The following is a 25,499-nucleotide window of genomic DNA, read 5'->3' as shown; positions in this document are numbered from 1 at the left end:
AGATAAGTGTATATTTTACACGCGGCACACGTGGCTTACTTCGTTCACATTGCTCTTGTGGTTTTCACTCCTACTACGATGCACACATTTGTGTGATCAAGCTAAAGAGAAAGAGATTTATCTTCTCTTACACTTATCAAAAGAAGAGAAGTCCAAAACCAGTGCATAACCATGTCCATTGAGGATTGCAGGGGCTATTTGAAAAGACCCATCTTTAGCCAACCAGTCTTGGTCATCGATGATTTGGAACTACAGGCGAAGAATTTTAAATTTTGGGTTCTTATTTGGGGACAACTTCATTGGTCAAAAAAGAAACGCCAAAAATTTATTAACTAAGTGTTCATTAAATGCAAAATTCAAGTTTTCAAATGTAATACTAATTATGGTTTAAGTTTATAGGTATGCTCTCTTAGTAAATCACTGTTAGCCTTCACGAACAAAACGTTTCCAAGTGTTCCAGGACCAAGTCTTGTTCGAAACCTGGTTAGAATCTGTCCAAGTCCATTGAAAGCTCTTTCTACCGATACTTGCGTACACGGAATCTGCAATATCACCAATGCCAGCATAACTAGATCCTTCTCCTTAGGCTTAGACACTTGCCACCATGAAATTATGTCTGTATCAAGTGGCAGAGATGGTTCAAGCTGTAGTCTGCGAATTCGTTTTTCCATATCATTGAAATCGCTGGTTCTTGCCTGACGGTTCACCGACAGCAACTGTTCGATCCTCGTCAGTTTCCCCAGGCTGGTTGCAGAAGAAGTCGAAGGCACGGGGTCGCCAGCGTCTGTGGTTGATTGTGCCTCACTACCACGAATCATCTTCATGTTTTCCCAAGTCTTGAGAATGTGTTTCTAAGTAAGAGAAATATACAAATATTATAAAACAGGAAGGAATTATGACAATTATATTTACTTACAATTGCTCTTTCTTCTTGATCAGGATTCAACACGGGGGGATTGAAATCATTAAGGCGGAGATCCATATACAGGGCTGCTAAAAAGGCTTCATTGTCCATCCACATTTGTTGACGATCTTTCAAAGCTCTGTTGAGTTGTTTAGCTAGGGATGAGCAAATATCTTCAAGCTCAAGCTTACATTCTTTCCAGTACAGATAGAAAGATCCACTTGTCAATGCTTCCTCCTGAATTCTCTTGGTCAACACATATACTGGCTTAGTTGCTTGGACAAACTGATCCACGGTCGACCAAAATCAAGCACCAAACTGCTTTTTAAGATCCGGGGTGAGTAATGACATGATGAAGTCTTTTTGTTATCGTAGGCAATCAACCATCAGGTGACTCGAACCCCAACGAGTGTCTCCATCGAAAAATGGCAGTTTTTTGGATTTATCCAAACGAAACGAATTTCCGTACGGCTGTGCCCGGAGGGTTTTGACTAGTTTCCTCGCTTTGGCCAGAAAGATTGTCACGGACTTCTTTTTGAAAACGTCGTAAACCGAGAGCTGTACATCATGGGCAGCACATCTCACCCCCGTTAGATGTGCGTTATTAAGGTTTTCCAAGTCGTCAATTTCTTCGGTGTATTCAACTTCGTCGGCTGAGAAACTCTTCAAAGATTCTGTGTCATCGTCATCCCTAAAATGTTTAGAATGAAATTATGCTCAAACCGTAGAAATCGTGGAATTAAACATAATTTATGCAGTACTTACCGATCCAAAAACTCTGCATCTATATCGCATTCGTGGTCAACATCACCGGAGTAGAAGTTTACATAATCAATGTCGGTTTCTTCATCGCTCGTCGTTTTAGGATCCTCCAGCTCACCCATTAGCAATGACTGTTCGTTTTTCAATAATTTGGTTGCCTTAATCATGTTACTTCCGTTGTCAGTTGTGACTATGTATATCTGAGTGATACCAACACTGAACTTCTTGAGTAATAGCAAAATTTCAGCTCGCAGATTTTCGGCAGTGTTTCCCTCGAATCTTTCAATCATGCCAAGCGTATACATGGCAATCTTGCCGTTATCGATTATTTGGGCATTTATTCCGAGAACAGATCTTCCTTTTCGGGAGGCAAGGTCCATCTTGAGGCTGAGCATATTCCCACGAAGTTTATCAGCAATGCACTGTACAATATGCTGTTCCACTGATTCAAGATACTTGACAATACTTTTTCTCCCAACGTGAGGTAACTTCAGACCTTTCTCCATTGGTTCAAGGATGTTCCGAGCGTAGGGAGTATCGAAAAAACGAAAAGGAAGGTTTCCTTCTGTAACCCATTGCACCATGGAGGTAACGTAGACGTTCGGGTCAATCCAGATCACCACCTTTTGCTTCGCGTCGGCTTGGCTCTTCATCGATTCTTCCTCCGTAAGAAGACCTATTTCTGTTGCCTTTGCCTTGTGGGAAGTTACAATATGCCGAGAGACATTGAACTTAGTTTCGCACTTGAAAGTTTTTGTTGCTTCGCCGCATAGCAGACAAGTGGTTATCGTTTTCTCCTCTCCAGCATCGTTGACAATTTTTTTCTTGGAAAAAAATGCTTGAATGTCGATAGCTTTCCGTTTTTGGCTCTCCGTCATACTGATTTTGGACGTCCTGCGAGGTCAACGGTTCACAAACTTCTACCTTATTGCATGGAAATTTGAAGCTCAATTGATGGAGAGTGGGATCGAGAGTGAAGTAAATAACACTTCCCCTGGTAACGATCAAAGTGCACTAGATATATGGTACATGTGAGAACTTCCGTGTGGTGCACAAAGTCTCATTTACACTAAAGAGAATCAAAGCACACTTCTCTTTTGTGCACTAGAAATAGCTCTTTTTATGCTTGAGTGCGAGAAATGGCCAACTCTGTTTCCTGCTACAATGCGTCTCTAAATTTCTCTGCTGGTGTCGTTGTCGGCGGTCACCAGTGAGCCCAAGTACAAAAACTCTTCAACTGCCTCGATTTCATCACCGTCGATAAAAATTCGGAGTGGCGGACGCGATGATTCCTCCCTGGAAACCTTTGCCATCATATACTTTGTCCTCGACACATTAATGACTTATCCGATGTGCCTAGCTTCACTCTTAAATCGGATGTACGTTTCCGCCATCATCTCAAATTTACGGGCTTCGTTTCACTTCGTGAAATTCGTTCCACGTGTTTATCCCCGCTCTCCTTATTACACCCTCTAAAGCAATGTTGAACGGCAAGCACGAAAGACCCTTGCCGAAATCACCTTGCCGTAACCCTCTGCGAGATTCGAAGGGACTCGAGAGTGTCGCTGATACTCGAACAACGCACATCGCTCGATCCATCGCCTTAATCAATCGTATCAGTTCATCCGGGAATCCGTACTCGTGCATAATCGGCCTTAGCTATTCACGATCGATTATATCATACGCCGATTTAACATCGATGAACAAGTGATGTGTGGGCACGTTGTATTCGCGGCATTTCTGCAACACCAGGCGGATGGCGCACATCTGGTCCGTTGAAGCGCGTTCACCCATAAATGCAGCCTAATATTGCCCCACGAACTCTCTTGCAATCGGTGATAGACGGCGGCATAAAATTTGAGAGACTATCTACAAGCAGTAGATATACAAGCATCTGTTTAAACCAATTAATATGTGAAAATGACCGGATAAGTGAAATCAACGAGAGCGATAATCTCAACACACTGTGGGAGTCTATCCACGAACGATGAGTACGGCAGCGTGAGAGGTGATAGGCACTGTTCAAAGACGATCTAAGAACGGGTGGTTCGACGAGGAGTGTCAGAGGGTAACGGATAAGAAGAATGTCTCCAGAAGCCGGATGCTGGTGTCTGAGACCCGGCAGAGCAGGGAGCGATATGGGAAAGCAAGAGCAGCCGAAAAACGAATCCACCGAAGAAAGAAAAAATACCATGAGGAAAATGTGATTGCTCAGGCACAAGATAGTATGGAGCAGAATGATATGCGGAGGTTTTACGAAACTGTCAATGGCGTGCGGAGAAACACAGCGCCTTCTCCCGTCATGTGCAATAACCGTAAAAGAAACTTGCTGAAAGACAAAACAATGGTGGCTGCCAGGTTAAGAGAGCACTTTAAGGAGTTGTTGAACGGTGGGAATAGAAGAGCGACAGACAAAATTCGAATCGACGACGACGGACAAGCTGTGGAACCTCCAACGCTAGACGAGGTCAAGACAGCCATTAGAGGGATGAAGAACAATAAGGCTGCTGGGAAGGACGAACTCCCGTTCGAGCTTCTCAAATACGGCAGTGAGCAGCTTTTACACCGTATTATATTGAATATATCTATGGAAAGGGGAAGAACTGCCTGCTAGTTGGTTGGATGGCCTCATTTGCCCTCTATAGGGCATCGACTGGAATGCGCGAATTACAGGTATAATACTTCTCAATTCATCGTAAAAAAATTTGTCGGGTTTTCGTGAGGGCCGATCAACGACGGATCAGATGTTCACCCTGCGGCAGATTCTCGATAAATTTCGGGACTACAGCTTGCAGATCGATCATCTGTTTATTAATTTCAAGGCGGCGTACGATTCAGTGAAGAGAAACGAGTTATAGCAGATTACGATCGAACATGGTTTGCCGGCGAAGCTGATTAGACTGATTCGTGCGACGCTTGACGGTTCGAAATCAAGTGTACAGGTTGCGGATGAAATTTCGTCATCGTTCGTAACCATAGACGGACTGAACCAGGGCAATGCTCTTTCGAACTTACTGTTCAACATCGCGCTGAAAGGAGCGATAAGAAGAGCTGGTGTGCAAATAAGCGGAACCATTTGTCACGAGGTCGCATATGCTCCTGGGCTTCACAAATGTATCGACATTATCGGGATCGACCGTCGGGCCGCGGAAGAGGCGTTCATACCTTTTAAAATGGAGACTGCGAGGATAGGACTAACGATTAACACCACAAAGGCCAAGTACATGATTGCTGGTGGTCAACGTCGGTCCGGCTGTGGTAGTGGTGACGAAGTGGTGCTTGCTAGGTGGTGAAAAGTCTGATGTTGTGGACGAATTTGTTTATCTTGGTACTCTAGTAACGTGCGATAATGATGTTACCCGCGAGGTGAAAAGACGGATTGCAGCTGCGAATCGGGCTTTTTTTTGGTCTGCGAGACCAACTGAAGTCCCGTAGGCTGCAAACGAAGACAAAACTCGCGTTGTACAAGACTCTGATACTTAAAGTCGCATTATACGGCCATGAATCGTGGACGTTAAGGGAAGCTGATCAGAGAGCCTTTGAAGTCGTCGAACGTAAAGTGCTGCGAACAATACTTAGCGGTAAACTGGAGAACGGCATTTGGGGGCGTCGCATGAACCATGAATTGTACCTAGTACATAAAGAGATGGATATAGTGAAGCGAAAAAAACGCAGCAGGCTGCGGTGGGCTGGGTACGTCGCTCGTATGCCGGGGGAACGACAAGCTATAACCATATTCAGCAGAAAACCAGGAAAGGGCCATTCGCTTCTTGGTAGGTCGCGCACACGTTGGCTTTTTGCAGTTGAAGAGGACCTAAGGGTTCTTAACGTTCAGGGTGACTGGAAGCGTTGCTTGGGCTTGAAACGTCAAAAACCGCCGTTGGCAAGACAAAGTTTGCCAGGAACAGTTAGTTTTATATGAATTTCTCAATACTTTTTTTTTCTAGGAACTCCACCATGGATTTCCCGAAAAGATTCTCCCAGGAAATTCTTAAGAAATTACTCCTGGGATTCCTTTTCCAGTATTTCTCTGGCATTTCTCCGGATATTCATCCAGCGATTCACTCAAAAGTACTTCCTAAGAATAAAGATCTTAAGAAATTACTCCTGGGATTCCTTTTCCAGTATTTCTCTGGCATTTCTCCGGATATTCATCCAGCGATTCACTCAAAAGTACTTCCTAAGAATAAAGATCTCTTCACTACCAAAAATCCTTGCACCCAAATGTGGGTTTTCGCTGAAGTGCACTCATACATTCGTAAGATGATAGGTATAAGCTGACACATCAGGGGATCGTCCGCCTTCATGATCACAAAACTCCTCCGGTTTTTTTTTCAAGAATTTTCTGAAATTCCTTTGAGGAGATATTTTTATCTCCAGAGACATTTTTCCAAAAATTTCAGCAAGAGATTTCGTCAAAAGTTCAGATTTTTCAGAAATTCTTTTTAAAAATTCTTTACAAATCCTACAAGGATTGCTTCAAAATTTCTACACAAGGGTTTCTTCAAAAATTCATTGAGAAATTCCTTCAGTGAATCCGTCAGAAATATCTACAATGATTTTTTTTTAGAAATTTCTCTTGCGATTTCATCAGAAAAATCACCTGGAATCACTTCAGAGATCCCTGCAGGATTTGTTTGGATGTTCTACCAGAAATTGCACAAAAAACACTAGAAAAACTCTTCAAGAAATTCCTGTAGATTTTTTAAGAAATCTGTGGAGGTTTGTCACAAGAAAATCCCTCAAAAACTCTTAGAGATATTTTTGGAAGATTCTAAAGAAAGTTTTGAAATTTTTTGGAGAAATTCTTGGACAAAAAATTCTGAGGTAATTTCTAAAGTTATCTTGAGAGCAACTCCTGAATGAATGCCTAGGTTAACATCTAGAAGAATACCTGAAGACAATACCCTTATTCTCAGAAAAAAAATAAATATGAGACTTATGGTGGAACATTGCAAATAATTCCGAATAAAAAATACTTAAGAAACCACTTTGAAGATTCGTGGACAAATCCGTAAAGGAAATTCTGATGGAATCTCTTTAAAAATTTCTATGGAAATCGCAGATACACACGCTTAATTTGGAATACCGTGTTCGGTAATTTTTTGACGAAAATAGAACAGCCGAATACAGCTATACTGCATTGTTTACCTTTTGCACCCGGTTTTGACAGTTGGTATACTGAGCCTCAGTAAAATCGATTACCGAAGCTACCGAAATACTGCTGTTGTTCTATTTTCGTCAAAAAATTGCCGAACAGGCAATTCATGATTGAGTGTGCAAGTACTGGTATAATTCTTAAAAAAAATCCCTGAATAAATTTCTGATAGGCCCCTAAAGGATTTTCTGAATCCTTGGAGTAATTAGATACTGTACGTGTCTAACTCTATACAAAAATTCAAATCAATCGATTTGAAATTGACTTAGTTATAGCGGCAAGTGCCCAAAATAGGTACACCTGCCCAAATACTACAAGAACCTATACCTTTGAAGAAGTACTCAGAAAAAAATCTTTTATAATTTCTGAAAAATCCCTAAATTACTACCTGGAAAATATCGGAATTTCTTTTCTGACATCCTGGAGGAATTCTTCAGGAAAAAAAATAAAAAAAAAATGGGAAAGAGTATTTCAAATAATACCTGGAAAAGCTTAACAATTACCTGCAGCTATTCATATACATATTTGAAAATTTCTTGAAAACAAAGCACAGAAATTCGTTCTGGAGCAATTTCTGTAGGAGTTGTTGAGTGAATCGAAAAAATCTAGAAGAAAAACCTGAAAGTCTTCCCAGAAGGTAAGATTGATTAAATCCAATGCAATGCCTTGAGGAATACCTAAAGAAACTATTGGAGAAACCCCTGGAGGAACTTCCAGAACAATAGCTTGAGATTTTTCCATATGAATTTCCAAATAGTAATTCAAGAAATGATTTACAAAAAAGATTCTGAAAAAAAAATATAAATTTCTAAACTATAGAGAAACCTCTGATAGAATCTCCGAATCATTGTGAAAAAAATCTCCTGGAATTAATTTTTTTGAAGAAACGTTTGGTGGAATGTTTGAAGAAATTCATTGAAGTTTTTATTGAAAGTTTTTAAGAACAATTTTCGGAACTTCAAAAAAAAAACTCATGGAAAAATTCTGTCACTATTTTTGAAGGAATTCCTTCGCAAATATTTGAAAAAGTATATGAATAAAATACAAGCATGAATATATATCGCAATCCTTGTAGAAATTTCCTATATAATCCTTAAGGAATCCCAGGAGTAATTTCGGATGACTTTTCTGTGTAGAGCCTTGGACTAGTTTCAATATGATTTTTTTTAATTTCTTGAGGAACTTCTGAATAAGTGCCAAGGAAAATTCCTGGGGGGAACTCCTGACAGAATCTCTAGAGCAATCCCTGGAGGAAATTTCTGGGCAATCCATGAACAGGAATGGGTTTTGAAAGGATACATAGACGAATCTTCAGAAGAATTCTTGCTTAAATCATTCTAAGATATCTAGCAAGAATCTTTCCTCTGTAGACATTCCAGAAAGTTTTGGACAAATCTTCCAAGAATCCCCAAAGGAATTTTTAGCGGTGTCCTTCTGGTAATCCTGGAGAATTTTTTAGAAATTTTATGAAGAATTTTCGCAGAACTCATCAGAGGAATTCCAGCAAAAATGTTTCAGGAATTCCAGAAAAATTGCGTAATAATGCATGGTTTCAAGAGTTTCAAGAGTTTTCTCGGAGAAATTCTTAATAAGACGCAAAAGTGAAGTCATTTCCTAAAGGATGTAGGGTATTGGTTCCCTTATTAAGCATGTGGCTCCCATTTTCATTCCACGAAAAACAAAGGATTGAAGCGCTGTTTGTTTTTTTTTTTCGAATTTTTGTATTTTTTGTTAGAAGTGAGCACCCATGAAATCAAAAAGAACGGAGTTAATCGGTACCGTAATCGCTTGTTTTCGAATAAGATGAAAATGGGAGCATGAGATTACTGATGGCACACATACCCTATCAATAAAGGGGTCGCTGAAATGTCGAAAATTTGACTAACCTGCTCTGATCTTACCATAACAGCACTGGCCAAAAGTCGACAAAAGGCAATTTGCAGATAATTTGGTGAGCTCGTTTCATATTACTTGTTGCTATACACTCATTAAATCAAATTTTGGTTTCAGTATTGAATATGTATTGATGACCTCGTTCCATGGTCTAATATTTTTTTTATCTAATAACAGCCCAAAATAGAGAACTAAATTGAACCCCAAATGTTAACTTAACGGTAGTTTTCCATATAATCAATATAAAAAGTTCAAAAATTATTTTCACTTCCATTCAAATATTTCACTCAAACTAATCAAACTCAAAACGATGAATTAAACATTCATTAAGAGATGACAGACTGCATTGTCGAGTGAACATTTTATCGAGGCACCAGCAAAAAATAACACACTGCTCATCGTCCAAAAAAAGCTGAAGCATTGGCACCAATCAACACTCTGCTGACAGGCGCAACCTCATCAATCACGTGAATTATGTTCGAGAGGAGCCAGTCATAACATAAATTGGCCTGCCTTCCCCACTACTTCATAGATGACATACAATCGCACATCTCTCCGTCTGGTTCGAATAATAAATTAATTTAAAATCTCCATCCGGCGGCGCACATTGGTTCGTTCCGTTTTGTTTTCGTCGAATATTGTTTGCGCCGCTCATCTCCTGCAAACTGCATGCCGTTTCGGTTTGGCACTGCTCCAACGAAATCCTCTGCTCGTTCGCCATTGGCAATGAACCTGCTGCTAGAGCTCTGGAAATCTTGTGTATGGCACCATTTCCACTTGATTTTATTTCAACGCTCTCCGTCCGACTGCGACCCACAGAATCCAGTCTCATCCCATACGTGCATGCATTCACTCGAAACGTGACTGTAAACTAATTGTCTAATTGTCACCGACGTTTTATTTCACACATAAAACCATTAGCAATCAAATATCCACTGTCTCCGGAACGTGAGCGTAGTAAGCGCGGGCATCATCACTCCTGATTTACTGGACCAAAGCTGGTTACGTATTCCGAAAAATTCCATATTCACAGCTGTGATACGCCTTGCACATATTAGCCTAATTAGTTTTGTTGGAAAACCATGTTTTGACATTACCTGCCAAAGCTCGGTTTTAGTCACTGAAACACCCAAAATTACCCAGGTAATCACTAAGCATTTGAAAAAGCCGTACAGCAGACCGTATTAAGCATTTGAACTGCTTGCTGCTGTAAATGTTCGCAGTTCAGTGTGGAGTGTTTTTGAGATTAAGTGTTCAGAAGAGGCCGGAAAAGTCCGGAAGTAAATATGGAAACTGCAAAATGACTTGAGTTTTTTTATTCTTCAACCACTGAGCCTAATTTACAGCTCTTTTGTCTACTAGGGCACTGCGTGAGCGACTCCAATTGGCAGCTGCACTTACACTTTGTACAGCGCCTAAATGTCTTCTATTCTTATTCTACTATATCGAACTGGTTGCCTTTGCGCTGCTGTCAGTTTTCTACCCTGTCCATGGTAGAATGATGAGCACGAGGATGTTGATGTGTGGCTCTTGTTCCTTTTCCAGTCCGATTGGGGGTCCATTATGAGTTGCCGTTCGTCGATATCCAAATATTCGGATCCGTTTGAGCATATGCTCAGAAGAGGGTCACAGGTGTCAGCCGCTCTCTTGGGAAGAGCAACTGACGAAAAATTGCAAGGGCTGGGATCGAACCCATGACCATCCACTTATGAAGTGAACGTGTAGCCACTACGCTACGAGCCCCGGCGACTTGAGTTTTTACTATACGACAGTGCGAATATTCCCTGTCTGCGATTAACTGGTTGAGAACCATGCCGACCCTGAGGAGTTTTAGGGTGTCTCAGGAAGGCTCATCTCTTGAGCTTATCAGCAATTACACTGCCCTACATAAGCAATTCGAATGCATAAGTGCCTTGAATTAGCATAACCTGTGCTGCTTAAAAGCTTTCGGCTGTTAGTTGGCACTTCAACTGCTGGAGGTGTTTTCGCTTGTGAGCATTAAGAATGCTTTTTAACTACTCTTTAAATGCTAAGTAAACAAAAAATGCGTGACCGTAACTCTTATATAACATGTGTTTCTCTTATATGACATGTCAGCCCTCAAGAAAGCCAGCCTGGTATTTCCCGAAGAAGGACTCCTCAACATGAAACGTGCATGTATTCCGTATGCCTAATTAATCAGGACTCAATGATCATTACATACTACGTTGTTCCATTTTTATTTATTTATTTATTTATTTATTTAGATTGGGGAAATGAGACCCTCAAACCAATTCTTCATCCTCCAATATCTTCTTAAGAATCAGGTGAATTTATTGATGCAGCTACTCGTTTTTGTTTTCATATCTACGAATCTCGACCGAGATTCTATCCTGCACTGCAACCTGATTGTTTTCAGCTCATTACGACCATCTCAACCTTATTCAGTGTTAGTGGTTCCATTGCTAGACCATCATCAACTCTGTGAATCCTGTTCTAAATGCAACAAATCTTCCAAGTGCTTCTTTCACCTAACGCCACCATTTCGTTTCCGGTATTTGCACATTATGGATATTAGTGCAGGCTTGTGACGTGCACCATCAGCAGCCAGATCCATGCTTCGAGCTGCCATTTTTTGATACGATGGACTCCTTTGGCTTTTGTTTTTTCATCATGCACTGTTCTCCGTTGAGCCTGACCAGCAACTAGCACTCGACTACTGTCAACATTCTGTGTTGCCTGCGTCACTGTGTGATATCTATCATCTCTGTTGTAATATTTTTTTTTTTGTTTTGAAAAACACTTCATAATATCGAAAATGCTGCTACTGACTGATCCGCAAAATCTCTTGGTTTCTGCTGTAACCGCCACACATTTCAGGCCTTTAAATCTTCTTTGATCGTCTAAAGTCTGGAGGTTGAAACAATAATAGTTGAAGAATTATAATTCCATCTCGAAGAATTATCAAAGATTTTACAGAAAAAATCCAGGAATTCCTTAAAAACTGTGTACAAAAAATAGTCCAATAATTCATGCAGACATGGATTCCTTAAAAAAATGTCCACAGATTTCTACAGAAATTCTTCCATTTCCATCTTTAATTTTTTTTATGGCATTGCTTCCGGGATTCATGTGGGTTTTTTCTTCAGAAATTCCTCCTGGTATTCCTCCACGAATTCCTAAAGGAAGATTCTTCTTCTTCTTCTCGAGAATTCCTTCTGAGATTCTTTCAGGGACAACTGCAGAGATTATTTTAAAAGATTTCCCCAGGAACTCTTCTTGGAATTAATCCAAAACTTCCTTCAGGAAATCTTAAGGGATTCCCTTAGGAATTCTTCTTGGGATTGCTTCCGGGATTCCTCCTGGGGTTTCTTCAGGTATTTCTCCAGGAGTTCCTTCAGAAACTACTACAGGAATTTCTCCAGGATTTCCTTTTGGAACTCTTCTTAGGATTCCTTCAGGATTTCTTCAAGAATTCCTTCTGCGGCTTTTTCAGGAGTTCCTCCTAAGATTTCTTCAAAAGCTGCTCCGATGATGCCATCGGGAATTCCTCGAGGGTTTGTTTCAGGAATTTTCCCTGGGATTCCTCCAGGAGTTCCTAAAGAGATTCGTCCAGAAATTCCTCTGACATTTCTCCAGGAATTCGTCTAGAAGTTCCTCCTGGAGTTCTTCTAGAGATTGCTCCAGGAATTCCTACAGGTATTGCTCTATGGACTCGTCCTAGAATAGCTCCAGATATTCTTGAAGGATTTCCTCCAGAGATTTCTCTAGGGATTCTTCCAGAAATTCCTCCCGCGATTCCTCCAAGGATTCCTCCATGGATTCCTCCAAGGATTCCTTCAGGAATTATTTTAGGGATTCCTCCTGGAATTGCTCCAGTGATTCTTTATAGATTTCTTCCAGGGATTTCTCTAAGGATTCCTCCAAAGATTCCTCCAGGGATTCCTTCAAGAGTTCCTGCAGGTGTTCCTCATGGAATTTCTCCGGAAATTTCTCCTGGAATTTCTCCAGTGATTTTAAGGATTTCCACCACAGATTTCTCCAGGAATTCCTCCACGGATTCCTCCTAGAATTGCTCCAGTGGTTCTTCAAGGATTTCCTCCATGGATTTCTCAAGGGATTCTCGCAGGAATCCATATAAGAACTCTTACAGGAATACCTACAGGAATTGAAACAGATTTTCTCCAGAAATCTTTCCAGCAGATCTTCCGGAGATTCCTCCAAAGTTTTTTTTTAGAGAATCCTCCAAGAGATCCTCCAGGAATTTCTTCACAAATTTCTCCAGGGAATCCTCACGGAATTCCTCTGGAGATTTCTCCAGAAATTCAATCAGGGATTCCTTCAGGATTTCTTCCAGGGATTCTTTCTAGAATTCCTCTAGGGATTTCTCAAAAAAATTCTCCAGGGGATCCTCCCAGACTTAATCTAGGGATTTCTCCAGGAATTCCTTAAGGAACACATCCAGGTATTCCTGCAAGAATTCATCCAGGAGTTCCTCAATATAAACTTTCAGAAGCTCCTCCAGGGGTTTCTCCAGAAGTTCCTGTAGGAATTCCTTCACGAATTCCTCCAGTGATTCATCTAGGAGTTCCTTCAGGGAGATTTCCAGCATCCAGGGATTTCTCCGGGAATCGTTGCTCCAAGAATTCCTCTAGTAATTCCTTCAGAAATTTCTCTCAGGTTCTAGTCTAGTCTACACATACACAGCCATCATTTGGAAAAATCCTGGAAAATGATAGAATCGACTACTTCTATCATTTTGCTTGTCATTATCAATGCTTGCAGTGAATCAGAGATTCATTACAAGTATTGAAGCGGCCAGGCCTACTGTGTAGCGTCATTGAATATTAACCGTATTTCAATAGCAATTGAATGTTAAGTTATAACTATAAATAGTAGAGTAAACATAGATCCGTGGACACCGCTGACTAAAATGTTTCAAGCGTGTAAGAAGTAATTTTCTAGAGTTCGACGGTTGAATATGACGACATGCGCTCCATTGATGTTATCCAAATCGTGACGTCATGCTCGTTTGGATACAGATTTTGACAGTTCGTTTGGATACAATGGATACATCAACACGGATCTATGTTTACTCCACTATCTATAGTTATAACCATACAACGGGGCGGGAACATCTCGTACCAACCACTCCCTTTAGTATGAGATATAAATTATAAGCAAAAACGTTGGGAGTGACGTTGCTAAGAAAATTAGTGTCACTCCTTCTAGGCTCCTCTTCCTGGGATGGGACAAAGGATGTTCCCCTTATGCCCTGGTTCGAAAGCCTAGGTTTAAGTGCCATTGCTCGCTCTCTGAAACGAAATAAAAATATTATGATTACTACCCCGGTTGTACTAAAAAACATACTGTAAGTGATTTTGAAGTGATTGAATTACGAAACGTTTACAGGCCCCACACTTTCAACATCAAGACATCTCAAAGAAATTAAAAAGATCTCAACAAATAATCAAACGTCCGGAATCTTTTTTTCATACAGCAACGGGCTTTGTTCAATAAAAAAAACCTAAAATAATACAGCACGCTATCGCCGGTTTTCCGCTTTTTTGTTTGTAATAGCGCTCCGAAGAAGATTCCTATAACTAGGAACACCATTTCATCCACGAATTTTGTCAATAGTCTCACAAAACCTTTTCGACTAAGGCAGCATCAATTTATTACGTAACGCTGAAATCGAATTTTTTCAAGCCCCCCTCCCCCCTCCGTAACGCTTTTTTATAAGAAAACCCTTAAATTTGTGTATGGGGCGTAACGCTCGACCGTACTCCCCTCTCCCCCTAGAGCGTTACGTAATTTGTGGACGACGCCTAATTCACTGCTTCACAAGCTTTTTTTTTAAATCTTCATCACTGTTCAAACAATTTCACGGAAAATTTACTATACACAGTCGGTTAGTTGAACTTTCGTCGTCTAAATAGTGGATCACTTTAAAGCTAGAAAATAGCTAGAAAATCGTTTCTTTTTGATGCTTCTTCCGAATAGAGTCATAAAAACTTCACTGGATGGCGTAACGAGCCGCACCACGATTCCCCCTTCAGAAATTTCTCGCAGGTTCCTTTCAAAAACTTGTTCATGGGTTCCGAAATACGTCCATCATCTTTGCCAGGAATGCGTTCAAGAATTTTTCCAGGGTTACCTGAAGATTTTTTTTTAATTACTTCAATGATTTGTAGAGGAATTCCTTCAGTGATATGTATTGGAATTCTCAAAGATAATTTGAGAGGGATGCATACAAGAGCCAGGAAATTCTCCACGAAGTCATCCCGGAATTCTTTCAAATTTACCTTCAAGATTTTTTTGTGAATCCACGGATTTGTACAGGAATACTTCCATGAATATCTTAGAGAATACCCCATGTAGCTCCTGCAAAGAAATTCCTTTAGAAATTCGTCCTGCGATTCTCACAGGAATATATCCTGAAATCCTTTTTTTTTCTCCAAGAAACCCTTCACGAAGTTATCCTAATTTTTTGTTTCAGAAGTTCCCCCATAAACTCCTCTAGGAGTTTTTCCAGGAATATTTTAAGGGTGTTCCTTTAGAAATTCCTTTAGGGATTCTTCCAAAAATTTGTCAAAGAACTTCCTCGGAAAGTCCCCCGCGAATACCTCAAAGGTTTCCTCCAACAATTGTTTTAGGACTCATCCTAGAATTCCTTTAGGAATTTTACCACTGATATTCTTCCGAATTATGTATGAAAAAAATTCGCTCTGAATTTATCCAAAACGTTGCCTGAAAATTACACAGCGTAACAAAAATTAACTTTTTGTCTGTCTCAAGAGCAAACTTATGTGTCTCCGAAGGATTTTGGGCCGCTGAATCCGAATCCGGGCTCAGATTTGCTCTAACACGTCACAATTTTGAGCTATACCTCAATTTATAGGGCAAAATATACGATTTTGGGCTTTTTTGACTGCAAGCCATTAAGCAAGGAAATATTTTTTTAAGCAATTAAAAGGTTAATTGGTCAATTAACATCTAAATTAACGACTCATGCAAAATATTTCGTTTTACCAAATCGAATTTGATAGTTTTAAGCGATTTATGTTAGGTACGATATTTCCCATATAAGTCACCCTCCAAAAGTTGCATGCAAGTTTTCATGCTAACATAAAATGCTTAAATCTATCAAATTTGATTAGGTAAAACGAAATATTTTGCAGGAGTCGTTAATTTAGATGTTAATTGACCAATTAACCTTTTGATTGCTTAAAAAAAATATTTCCTTGCTTAATGGCTTGCACTCAAAAAAGCCCAAAATCGCATATTTTGCCCTATAAATTGAGGTATAGCTCAAAATTGTGACGTGTTAGAGCAAATCTTAGCCCGGATTCGGATTTAGCGGCCCAAAATCCTTCGGAGACACATAAGTTTGCTCTTGAGACAAAAAAATGTTGCGCTGTGTTATCGAGAGATTCCGTTAGAAATCCATCCAGCAGTTTCTTCAGGAGTTTACTCGGGAATTCTTACAATAAGTCCTCCAGGGATTCTTCCGAGCAATACACATGTTAGAGAAGAGTCATAACATCACAGGTTTTGGTTGCGCAGATATCACTGTCTGTGACAAACTTCAAACATAGAAGTACTTACATGCTAGAAGCGCTTTCAGACATTTCTCCAGGGATTCCTTCTGGAATTCACCCAGGGAAAACTCTTTTGAATTCTCCCAGGTTTTCCTCTTGAAATTTCTATAGCAAATGCACCAGGAGCTCCTCTAATAATTCCTTCTAAAATATCTCCAGACATTTCATTTTATATGCATTCCAGCGATTCGTCCAGGAGAATTTCATTCAGAAGATTTTTTTCCAAGAATTCCACAGTTTAAGACTTCTCCGGAAATACCTTCAGGAATTTCTAAGGAGATTCCCTTCAGGAATTCTTACAGGGATACCTCGAGGATTTCCTCCAGTGATAGAGTCAAGACTTTTACGAGAATACTTTCAAGAATTCTTCCAATTATGCTTCTGGGCATACGTCAATAGACATTTCTATAGGATTATGCTTTGTAATTAGTACATGCAGTATGTGAGTATATTAAACTGCCTTTTGAGAGATTCTAGCAAGGATGTACTCAGAACAATACAACTGAAGGTTGATTCTTAGTGGAATAGAGATCCAGGACATTCCAAGATTGCTAATAAGCAAGGACAAACTAGACGGTTAATTACTGAAAAACTCCACTTAGGGTTCGTTCCAATTGGCGAATCAAAATTATTTTTTAGTTAAATTTGACAGTTCTCCTAAGGAAATAATTATTGAACTGTCAAGTTCAAGTGAAAATGTATTTTAATTCTCCAATTGGAACAGACCCTTAGTCATGAAAGACATTATTATGGAACATTTTCAAAAAATCTTCGGACAGGTTTCCACTATGCTCATCTGGTTACGCCCTTGTCTGGAAGAACTTCAACAGGACTCTCTTGAAAAATCGCAGGAGGAATTGCTGTAGAAATCCTAGGAGGAATTTTTGAAGGAACACCACCAGTCATCCCTAGAGGAACTCCAAGACATTTCTACTGGGATTCCTCCAGAAATTGCTCCGACAATTCTTTTAGAGGTTTCTGCAAGGATTCCTCAAAGTATTCTCTCGGGGTATGTACCTCCAAAAAAATTGCTGGCATTCCTTCAGGAACTCCTACCAGAATTTTTCCAAGCATTCTTGATGGTATTTCCGCAGGTATTGCTCTTAGGATCCCTCCTGGAATTTCAGGAATATTTTCAACTGGAATTGCTTCGAGAATCCCAACAAGACTTCTCTTAGGATACCCATCACGAATTCCTGGTGAAATCCCATCAGTATTCCAGGAGCTATTTCAACAGAATTTTTTTTAGGAATCTGAAGAGGATTTCCAGTAAGTAAACGAAGAGGAAATCCATGAGAAATCCCTAGAGGAATTCTGGAAGAATCCCTGGAAAAAATTTTTAGGTGAGTTTCTGTAGGAATCCACAAAAAATTACATCAAGAATTGCTAGGAGAATATCAGCAAAAATTTCTTACCCCAGTTACCCTCTTCCAGATCTTCCCTCAGGGCCATTCGTTCACGGACAGAAAAGTATTCAAATTGAAACTAAAATAACGTTTGTTGAATTTACACATTGAAATTCTTTTGAAAGTACAGGGGATGGCCAAAATGTTTGGGATAGGCAACTTTTTTTCTCCCACAAAAAAATTCAACATGCTGTAACTTTTTATAGAGTGCATAAAAAATCTCAAATTTTGACTGCTTGTCAACCTATTATATGTGCATCATTGGTACAAATTTGGGCTTGATTGATTAATGTTTCGCAAAGTTAGAGCCGTTCGGGTAAAACACTATTTTTAAGACAATTCATTTTTGAGTTGTCATATCTCGGATACCAGTGAACCGAATTGGATGAATTTTTTAACGTTTATCAACAATATATTGATACTTAATACGACGTTATAAAATATAATATTTTCTCACGGCGAATTAAGTTATACCTGGAATTTTGACCCATATGGGGCTGTCCATAAACCACGTGGTCATTTTTTTGGGACTTTTCAACCCCCCCCCCCCCCCCCCGCGTGGTCCATACAACATTTGTCCATACAAAATTTTTTATTAGTCCATAAAAAAATGGTCTTTGGCCGAACCTCCCCCCCCTCATGACCACGTGGTTTATGGACAGCCCCTATAGAAGAAAATAGGTCAAATTTACAATACCACACAAAAATTACGAAATGTGTTATTCCTTCAATCTAAATAGGCTCCAATATATCTGATTAGAGATAGCTTGAGAACAGAAGTGGAAGATCTTTGGATATCAACACTAAAATTTAATGACATTGATGTAAAAAAAATACATTATTTCGAGAAAAATCCAAAAACTGTCAATCCATGATAACTTTTTTCAACGTTTAAAAAGTACCTATGTTTAAATAGTTTGTGAAGTATTTGCATATTGTTAGTGTACGTTCAAAATTTAATTCAATTCGGTTCACTGGTTTCCGAGATATGACAGCTCAAAAATGAGTTGTCTAAAAAATAGTGTTTTACCCGAACGGTTCTAGCTTTGCGAAACATTAATCAATCGAGCTCAAATTTGTACCAATGATGCACATATAATAGGTTGACAAGCAGTCAAAATTTGAGATTTTTTGATGCACTCTATGAAAAGTTATAGCATGTTGAAATTATTTGCGAGAGAAAAAAAAAGTTGCCTATCCCAAACATTTTGGCCATACCCTGTATATAGTTTTAAACAGATTTGCTAATTTAAAATCTATGTGAAAATATGTTTGATTTAACAATCCTGTGTTTTATGGCGACTCTTGCGGAAATTAACATATTTCTACTTTGTTTCCAAGTCAATTTAACTGACCAATCCCTCGGCGTCGAATAGGATTGTAAAAACAACAATATTTACTATGAAATCAAGCAGAGTAGTTTGGGGCAAATGTTTTACTGATGAAGCCCTCGGTCATTTCTGTCAAGCCAAGCAGAATGTTTTGTTTAGCAAAGCATTTACTACTTTGCTAATGTTGGAAAAGAAATAGTAACAATCTCTTTTCCAACATTAGCAAACTGTTTCAAGTTATGCAAAGCTGTTGTACATGAAGTGCATAATTGAAAATTACCTTAAATTAGTGCGGCATGCGTTATACAAAGTAAGACATTTTTGAAAAGTTGTAAACTTGATTAATCAGTAGATCCCTGATTTTTCTGTACGAATCTTTTTTTTCTCTTTTTGCCTTTCTCGTACACCAAAGTGTGCTGAAAGGCTATATGATCACTCAAAAAACGAATTTTCGATAGAAGGCTCGGAGGGTCAAGTCACATATACCAATCAACTCAGTTCGACGAATTGAGATGATGTCTGTATGTGTGTATGTGTGTATGTATGTATGTGTGTATGTATGTATGTGTGTATGTATGTCTGTGCACAAAAAGGTCACTCGCTTTTAAGGCACTTCCCATTGGCCGATTTTTCGGATTATAGCTCGAATCGAACCAGAATTTTACCGCATTGTTTGCTATTAAAAATGGTCCGGATCGGTTAAGGCGTTCTGGAGCTATGGCCATTTGAGTGATCCGGACCAGCGCCGGTAGAACTGAACCAAGTCCGCGACCAAGCCCCATCATGCGCCACATCAAACTGCGGCGATTTTTTAACCTTCAGCATGGTTGACAAATTTTGTGCGGATATTTCACAAGAGACCGAAAATTCTACGATGTCGGCCCAAAATTCAAGATGGCGGTCTAAAATCCAAAATGGCGGCTCCAAATTCAAGATGGCGACTGTATAATGGAGTTTTAAGCCCTAAACCATGCAATATGGGTATATTTTGTATGGGGAAGATGTTTGGAGTCCAATAATGGCGACCATAATATTCAAGATGGCGGTCTAAAATCCAAGATGGCGCCTCCAATTCAAGATGGCAGCTGTTTAATGGAGTTTTAGGCACTGAAACCATGTAACATGGGTATATTTTGTATGAGGAAGATGTCTGGAGTCCATAAATGGCGATCTGAGTATCCAAGATGGTGGTCTAAAATTCAAGATGGTGACTCCAAATTGAAGATGGCGGCTGTTTAATGGAGTTTTAGGCCCTAAAACCATGCAATATGGGTATATTTTTTTGGGGAAGATGTCTGGAGACCATGAATGGCAATCTGAGTATCCAAGATGGTGGTCTAAAATTCAAGGTGGCGCCTCCAAATTCAATATGGCGGCTGTAGACGGAGCTTTAGGCCTCAAACCATGCAATAATGATATATTTTGTATGGGGTAGATGTTCGGTGTCCAAAAATAGCGACCAGAACATTCAAGATAGCGTTCTAAAATTCAAGATGGCGGCTTCAAATTCAAGATGGAGGCTGTTAACCTTCCGTAGCTCTCGCGGTTGGCCATCATCGTCAGCACCACGCTTATGCTGAGTACAAAAAGTGAGATTTTTTCAACGTGTTGTACAAAATACAACAGCGCGATCATTCGAGGGTTAAAAGGAGTTTTAGACCCTAAAACCATGCAATATGGGTACATTTGGTATGGCGGTCTAATATCCAAGATGGCGGTTCCAAATTCAAGATGGCGGTTGTTTAGTGGAGTTTATGGCTCTAAAACCATGCAATAAGAGTATATTTTGTATGGGCAAGAAGTCCGGAGTCCAAAAATAACGACCTGAACATCCAAGATAGCGGCTCCAAATTCAAGATGGTGGTTGTAAAGTGGAGTTTTTTACTATAAAACCATGCAATATGGTTATAATTTGTATGGGGAAGGTGGCCGGAGTCCAAAAATGGCAACCTGAATATCCAATATAGCGGTCTAAAATACAAAATGGCGGCTATAAATTCAAGATGGCGGCTGTATAACGAAGTTTTAGGCCCCAAAACCATGCAAGAAGGGTATATTTTGTATGGGGAAAATGTCCGGAGTCCAAAAATGGCAACCTTAATATCCAAGATAGCGGTCTAAAATTCAAAATGGCGGCTTCAAATCAAGATGAAGGCTGTTTAATGGAGTTTTAGACCCTAAAACTATGAAAAATGGGTATATTTGGTATAAGGAAGATATAAAGAGTCCAAAAATGACGACAACAATTTCCAAGAGGGCGATCAAAAATACAAAATGGCTTCTCCAAATTCAAGACGGTGGCTGTTTAAAGCAGTTTTAGATCCTAACTGCATGTAATATGGGTATATTTGGTATAGGGAAGATGTCTGGAGTCAAAAATGGCGACCACAATATGCAAAATGGTGGCCCAAACACCAAGATGACGGCTCCAAATTCAACATGGTGGCTGGTTGATGGCGTTTTAAGCTCTAAATCCGTCTCATATGGGTTTATTTGATATAGGGAAGAATTGTGGACTCCAAAAAATAATGACCAGATGGTGGCTGTTCAATGGAGTTCTGGGCCCTAAAACCATGCAATATGGGTATATCTGGTATGGGGAAGAAATTTGTAGTCTAAAAATATAGACCAGAATAGTCAAGATGGCGAACTTAAATCCAAAATTGCGGCTCAAAGTTCAAGATAGCGGCTTTTTGTTATGGTGAAATGGGAGAGCGTCCAGGTGCATTTTTGACTCGCATTTTTTAAAGCACCGATCTCGTCATTCACAAAACGTCCAAAAACGAAAATGCTGCTCAATACGAGTGAGCAAGGCTGCTTTTTCAGCTCTGTTTGTTGTTTAGATGACGACACCCGTGCTTTCGGTATTTGCAAGGCAGCCATTGTGACGGCCATCTTTGTATTCGCTCATATATGTCCTAAAGACATATAGGCGCAAACATCAAAGCTAAACGATATGATTTCTAGTGCCATGTAATGGATTTTTGTTTAACGTATGAAAGTGCGATACTCATCTACATGTCACTTGAGTTTTGTTGAAATGTGTTTTCGAAGACACGAGGAAGGCGCCATCACCGCTAGGTGGATTAATTGGGGTTTTTTTAATATAAATAATAACAACCCAGAGAAAAAAACAAGCATGTTGTTTTTCAATGAATATATTGTTGAAAGTAAAAGAAAACTATTTTTGAAACTACCATAATATTGTAGATGTCAAGCTTGACAGCCCACGTCAAAAGCCTGAAACTATTGCTATTTTAATAAGATTTCCGATTGAGGAACAATAATACAGGATTGTAAAAACAACCATACATTCTCATTGCGGCCAAAACAATGTCAAATTCCTTCTGACGTTACGTCGAATATGGTTATTTTTACCGTAGATTTTTCTGCGTGTTCAGTGTGGTTATAGCTGGGCATCAAAAGATGGATATCTGCATGATTGGGGTTGGACTTCCGGTGTCAGGGAGGGTATAAAAGTATTCGGCGTAGAATGTCACCAGCATTCAACGATTTGAAATTTTTTGAGCTCGCCTTGACACCTATCAGGTTTAAATCAACATGTTGCCCTTGACTTAAATACACCCATGTGAAGCTTCCCGCCAAAACAAACCCCTACTCATTATTCTAATTGTCCCACAGCAGTTACATTTGTCCCCATTACCCATTATCTCACCGTTGCTTCTCCTATCTCTCTCTCCCATTCCAGCACTGGCAGCACATTCCTCGCTGGCCACCAGCACCACCACACCGCAAGCCCGCCGATGCTACGTCTGTGGCGAGGGGGCAGATGCACCCTTCCGGGCAGCCCTAGTCCAGGCAGCAGACGAGCAGGCGGCGTCTTCCTCGCGGCATCCCCGGCCACTTGGCAGCCTGCCCAACATTGTGACCACCTGTGAGGATTTCGAACGGGATCGGAACGAGCTGGACAAATACGTGCTCGAGTGTCCCCCGGCGTACACCAGCTGTCTGACCCAGGTCGACGGTAAGTACCTGCCTGCCTGCCTAGACTTGACTCGAAACACGAACGGTTCTTGGAACGGGGCTCGGGATTTTTCCCATATATGTGGGGGGAGATTGGAGTAAGATAGGCTTCATTAAGGAACACCAAATATATAAATGTGTAGTTAATAAGGCCAAGAATGACACACACGACGAAGAATTTGTCCCCTTGATGCAATATGAGTTAATAGGAAGCATCCATAAACTAACGATTTTAGGGGAAAACAGTATTTAGAAATCTGTAGCGATCCTGACAACAGTGTGACCTAGGGAAAGGGGATTGGACATGAAAGTCACTTCAACCAATATGGTGCATTTTACTCCAATCCATTGTAGCATTTATCGTATCACACTAACTGCCGTGGTGGGATGATATAATCGTAATGTTGGCTTTTAACGACGGCACCGACGTCGATGGCCCATACTAGACGAAACGTCGATGCGATGCTCTTTCTCGGTCATCATCGCTGCTCTCGCATCAAGTGCATCTCGTCAAGCCAAAGTCATCTCGTCGACGTGTTGGCGTTTATAGGCAATGACTATAATTGCAATTAGGAGACACGAGGTGGATCGAGTGGATTTTCTGGGTATTTCTGGTGGACAGTTTGCCGAAGTCGTTATCATATTGCTGGTCGATAATCTGATGCAAAGCAAACACTATCATTCATTATCACATGGTAGTAAAAATAAGTTGTCTTGGCAGTGAACTTTGCGGGCGAACAATGTGACGTCAATGTCAGTCAATATGTAAATAGAGGTGAGCAATACTTTGCTAGTGATGTATCTATCAATAATTTATTCTCGGTCGATTTGAATCTTGCCTGTTACTATATGAACCACAAACTCTTGAAACCTTTAGAAAGCACTGAAAGTATAAGCTAGCTGGTGTCCGGAGCACCCATGGTGGTGCAGAGGGCCAAATTGAAAGATTTCCATCCTGGGCGATTGCCAGCCATCGCCAGGATGTGGCCAGGTCAAACTTCTGTCGACTTGCTTGATTTCGTTGTTGAGGCTGCGCCGGCATGAGCCTCTGGGTCTGCCTCTGCTGCGATGTCCTGCTGGGTCTCAATCCAAGGCTTGCTTGCAGATTTCATTTCCGCTCCTGCGTAGTGTGTGGGTGACCCACCTCTACTCTCGCTCCCGAATTTCTATCGCTATCGGCTTTTGATGACATCGACGATGGAGCTCCACTTTGGAGATTCCACCTTCCGTTCGAAAACTCCAAGGGCGCGTTGGTCCTCTGCACGTAGGGTCCATGTTTCGTGCCCATAGAGGACGACCGGTCTAATCAGCGTTTTGTAGATGGTTAACTTCGTGTTACGGCGAATTTTATTCGATCGTAGAGTTCTGCGGAGTCCAAAGTAAGAACGATTTCCTGCCACAATGCGCCTCTGAATTTCTCTACTGGAGTCGTTGTCGGCGGTCACCAGTGAGCCCAAGTACACGAATTCTTCAACCGCCTCAATTTCATCGCCGTCGATATAAATTCGGGGTGGCGGGCGCGGTGATTCCTCCCCGGAGCCCTTTGCCATCATGTACTTTGTCTTCGACACATTAATGACTAGGTAATCCGATTCGCCTGGCTTCACTCTTTAGTCGGATGTATGTTTCCGCCATCGTCTCAAATTTACGAGCAATAATTTCAATATCATCAGTGAAACCAAGCAGCTGATCGGACTTCGTGGAAATCGTCCCACTCGTGTTTATCCCCGCTCTCCTTATTACACCCTCTAAGGCAATGTTGAACAGCAAGCACGAAAGACCACCTTGCCGTAACCCTCTGCGAGATTCGAAGGGACTCGAGAGTGTCCCTGATACTCGAACTACGCACATCACTCGATCCATCGTCGCCTTGATCAATCGTATCAGTTTATCCGGGAATCCGTATTCGTGCATAATCTGCCATAGCTGTTCTCGATCGATAATATCATACGCCGATTTGAAATCGATGAACAAGAGATGTGTGGGCACGTTGTATTCGCGGCATTTCTGCAACACCTGGCGGATGGCGAACAGCTGGTCCGTTGTAGCGCGTTCACCCATGAATCCAGCCTGATATTGCCCCACGAACTCTCTTGCAATCGGTGATAAACAGCGGCATAAAATTTGAGAGAGTATCTTGTAGACGGCGCTCAGTAGTGTGATCGCGCGGTAGTTCCCGCAATCCAACTTGTCGCCCTTTTTGTAGATGGGACACACGATACCTTCCATCCATTCTTCCGGTAATACTTCCTCCTCCCAAATCTTGGTAATGACCCAGTGTAGTGTTCTCACCAGTGTTTCTCCACCGTATTTTAGAAGCTCGCTTGGTAGTTGATCTGCTCCAGCGACTTTGTTGTTTTTCAACCGGCCAACCTCCTCCTCAATCTCTTGGAGGTTAGGGGCCGGAAGTGTTTCGCCCTGTGCACATACTCCTAGATCTGTTACCACGTCACCTTCGGTACTTGCAACGTCGCCATTGAG

At 40.7% G+C, this 25,499-nt stretch overlaps 1 protein-coding gene across 1 annotated transcript; it reads right to left on the bottom strand.

Moving 5' to 3' along the window:
* Positions 1 to 380: 380 nt before the first annotated feature.
* LOC115259432 (uncharacterized) lies at positions 381 to 2,567 on the bottom strand. The gene is given in 3 exon segments (XM_062842997.1): positions 381 to 851; positions 917 to 1,595; positions 1,670 to 2,567. Coding segments are annotated over 3 exon segments (2,025 nt in total). The 5' UTR covers positions 2,545 to 2,567.
* Positions 2,568 to 25,499: the final 22,932 nt, after the last annotated feature.

This window comes from Aedes albopictus, chromosome 3 (genome assembly GCF_035046485.1).
Source record: "Aedes albopictus strain Foshan chromosome 3, AalbF5, whole genome shotgun sequence".
Taxonomy (NCBI): domain Eukaryota; kingdom Metazoa; phylum Arthropoda; class Insecta; order Diptera; family Culicidae; genus Aedes; species Aedes albopictus.
This window is presented reverse-complemented; position numbering and strand designations above follow the sequence as displayed.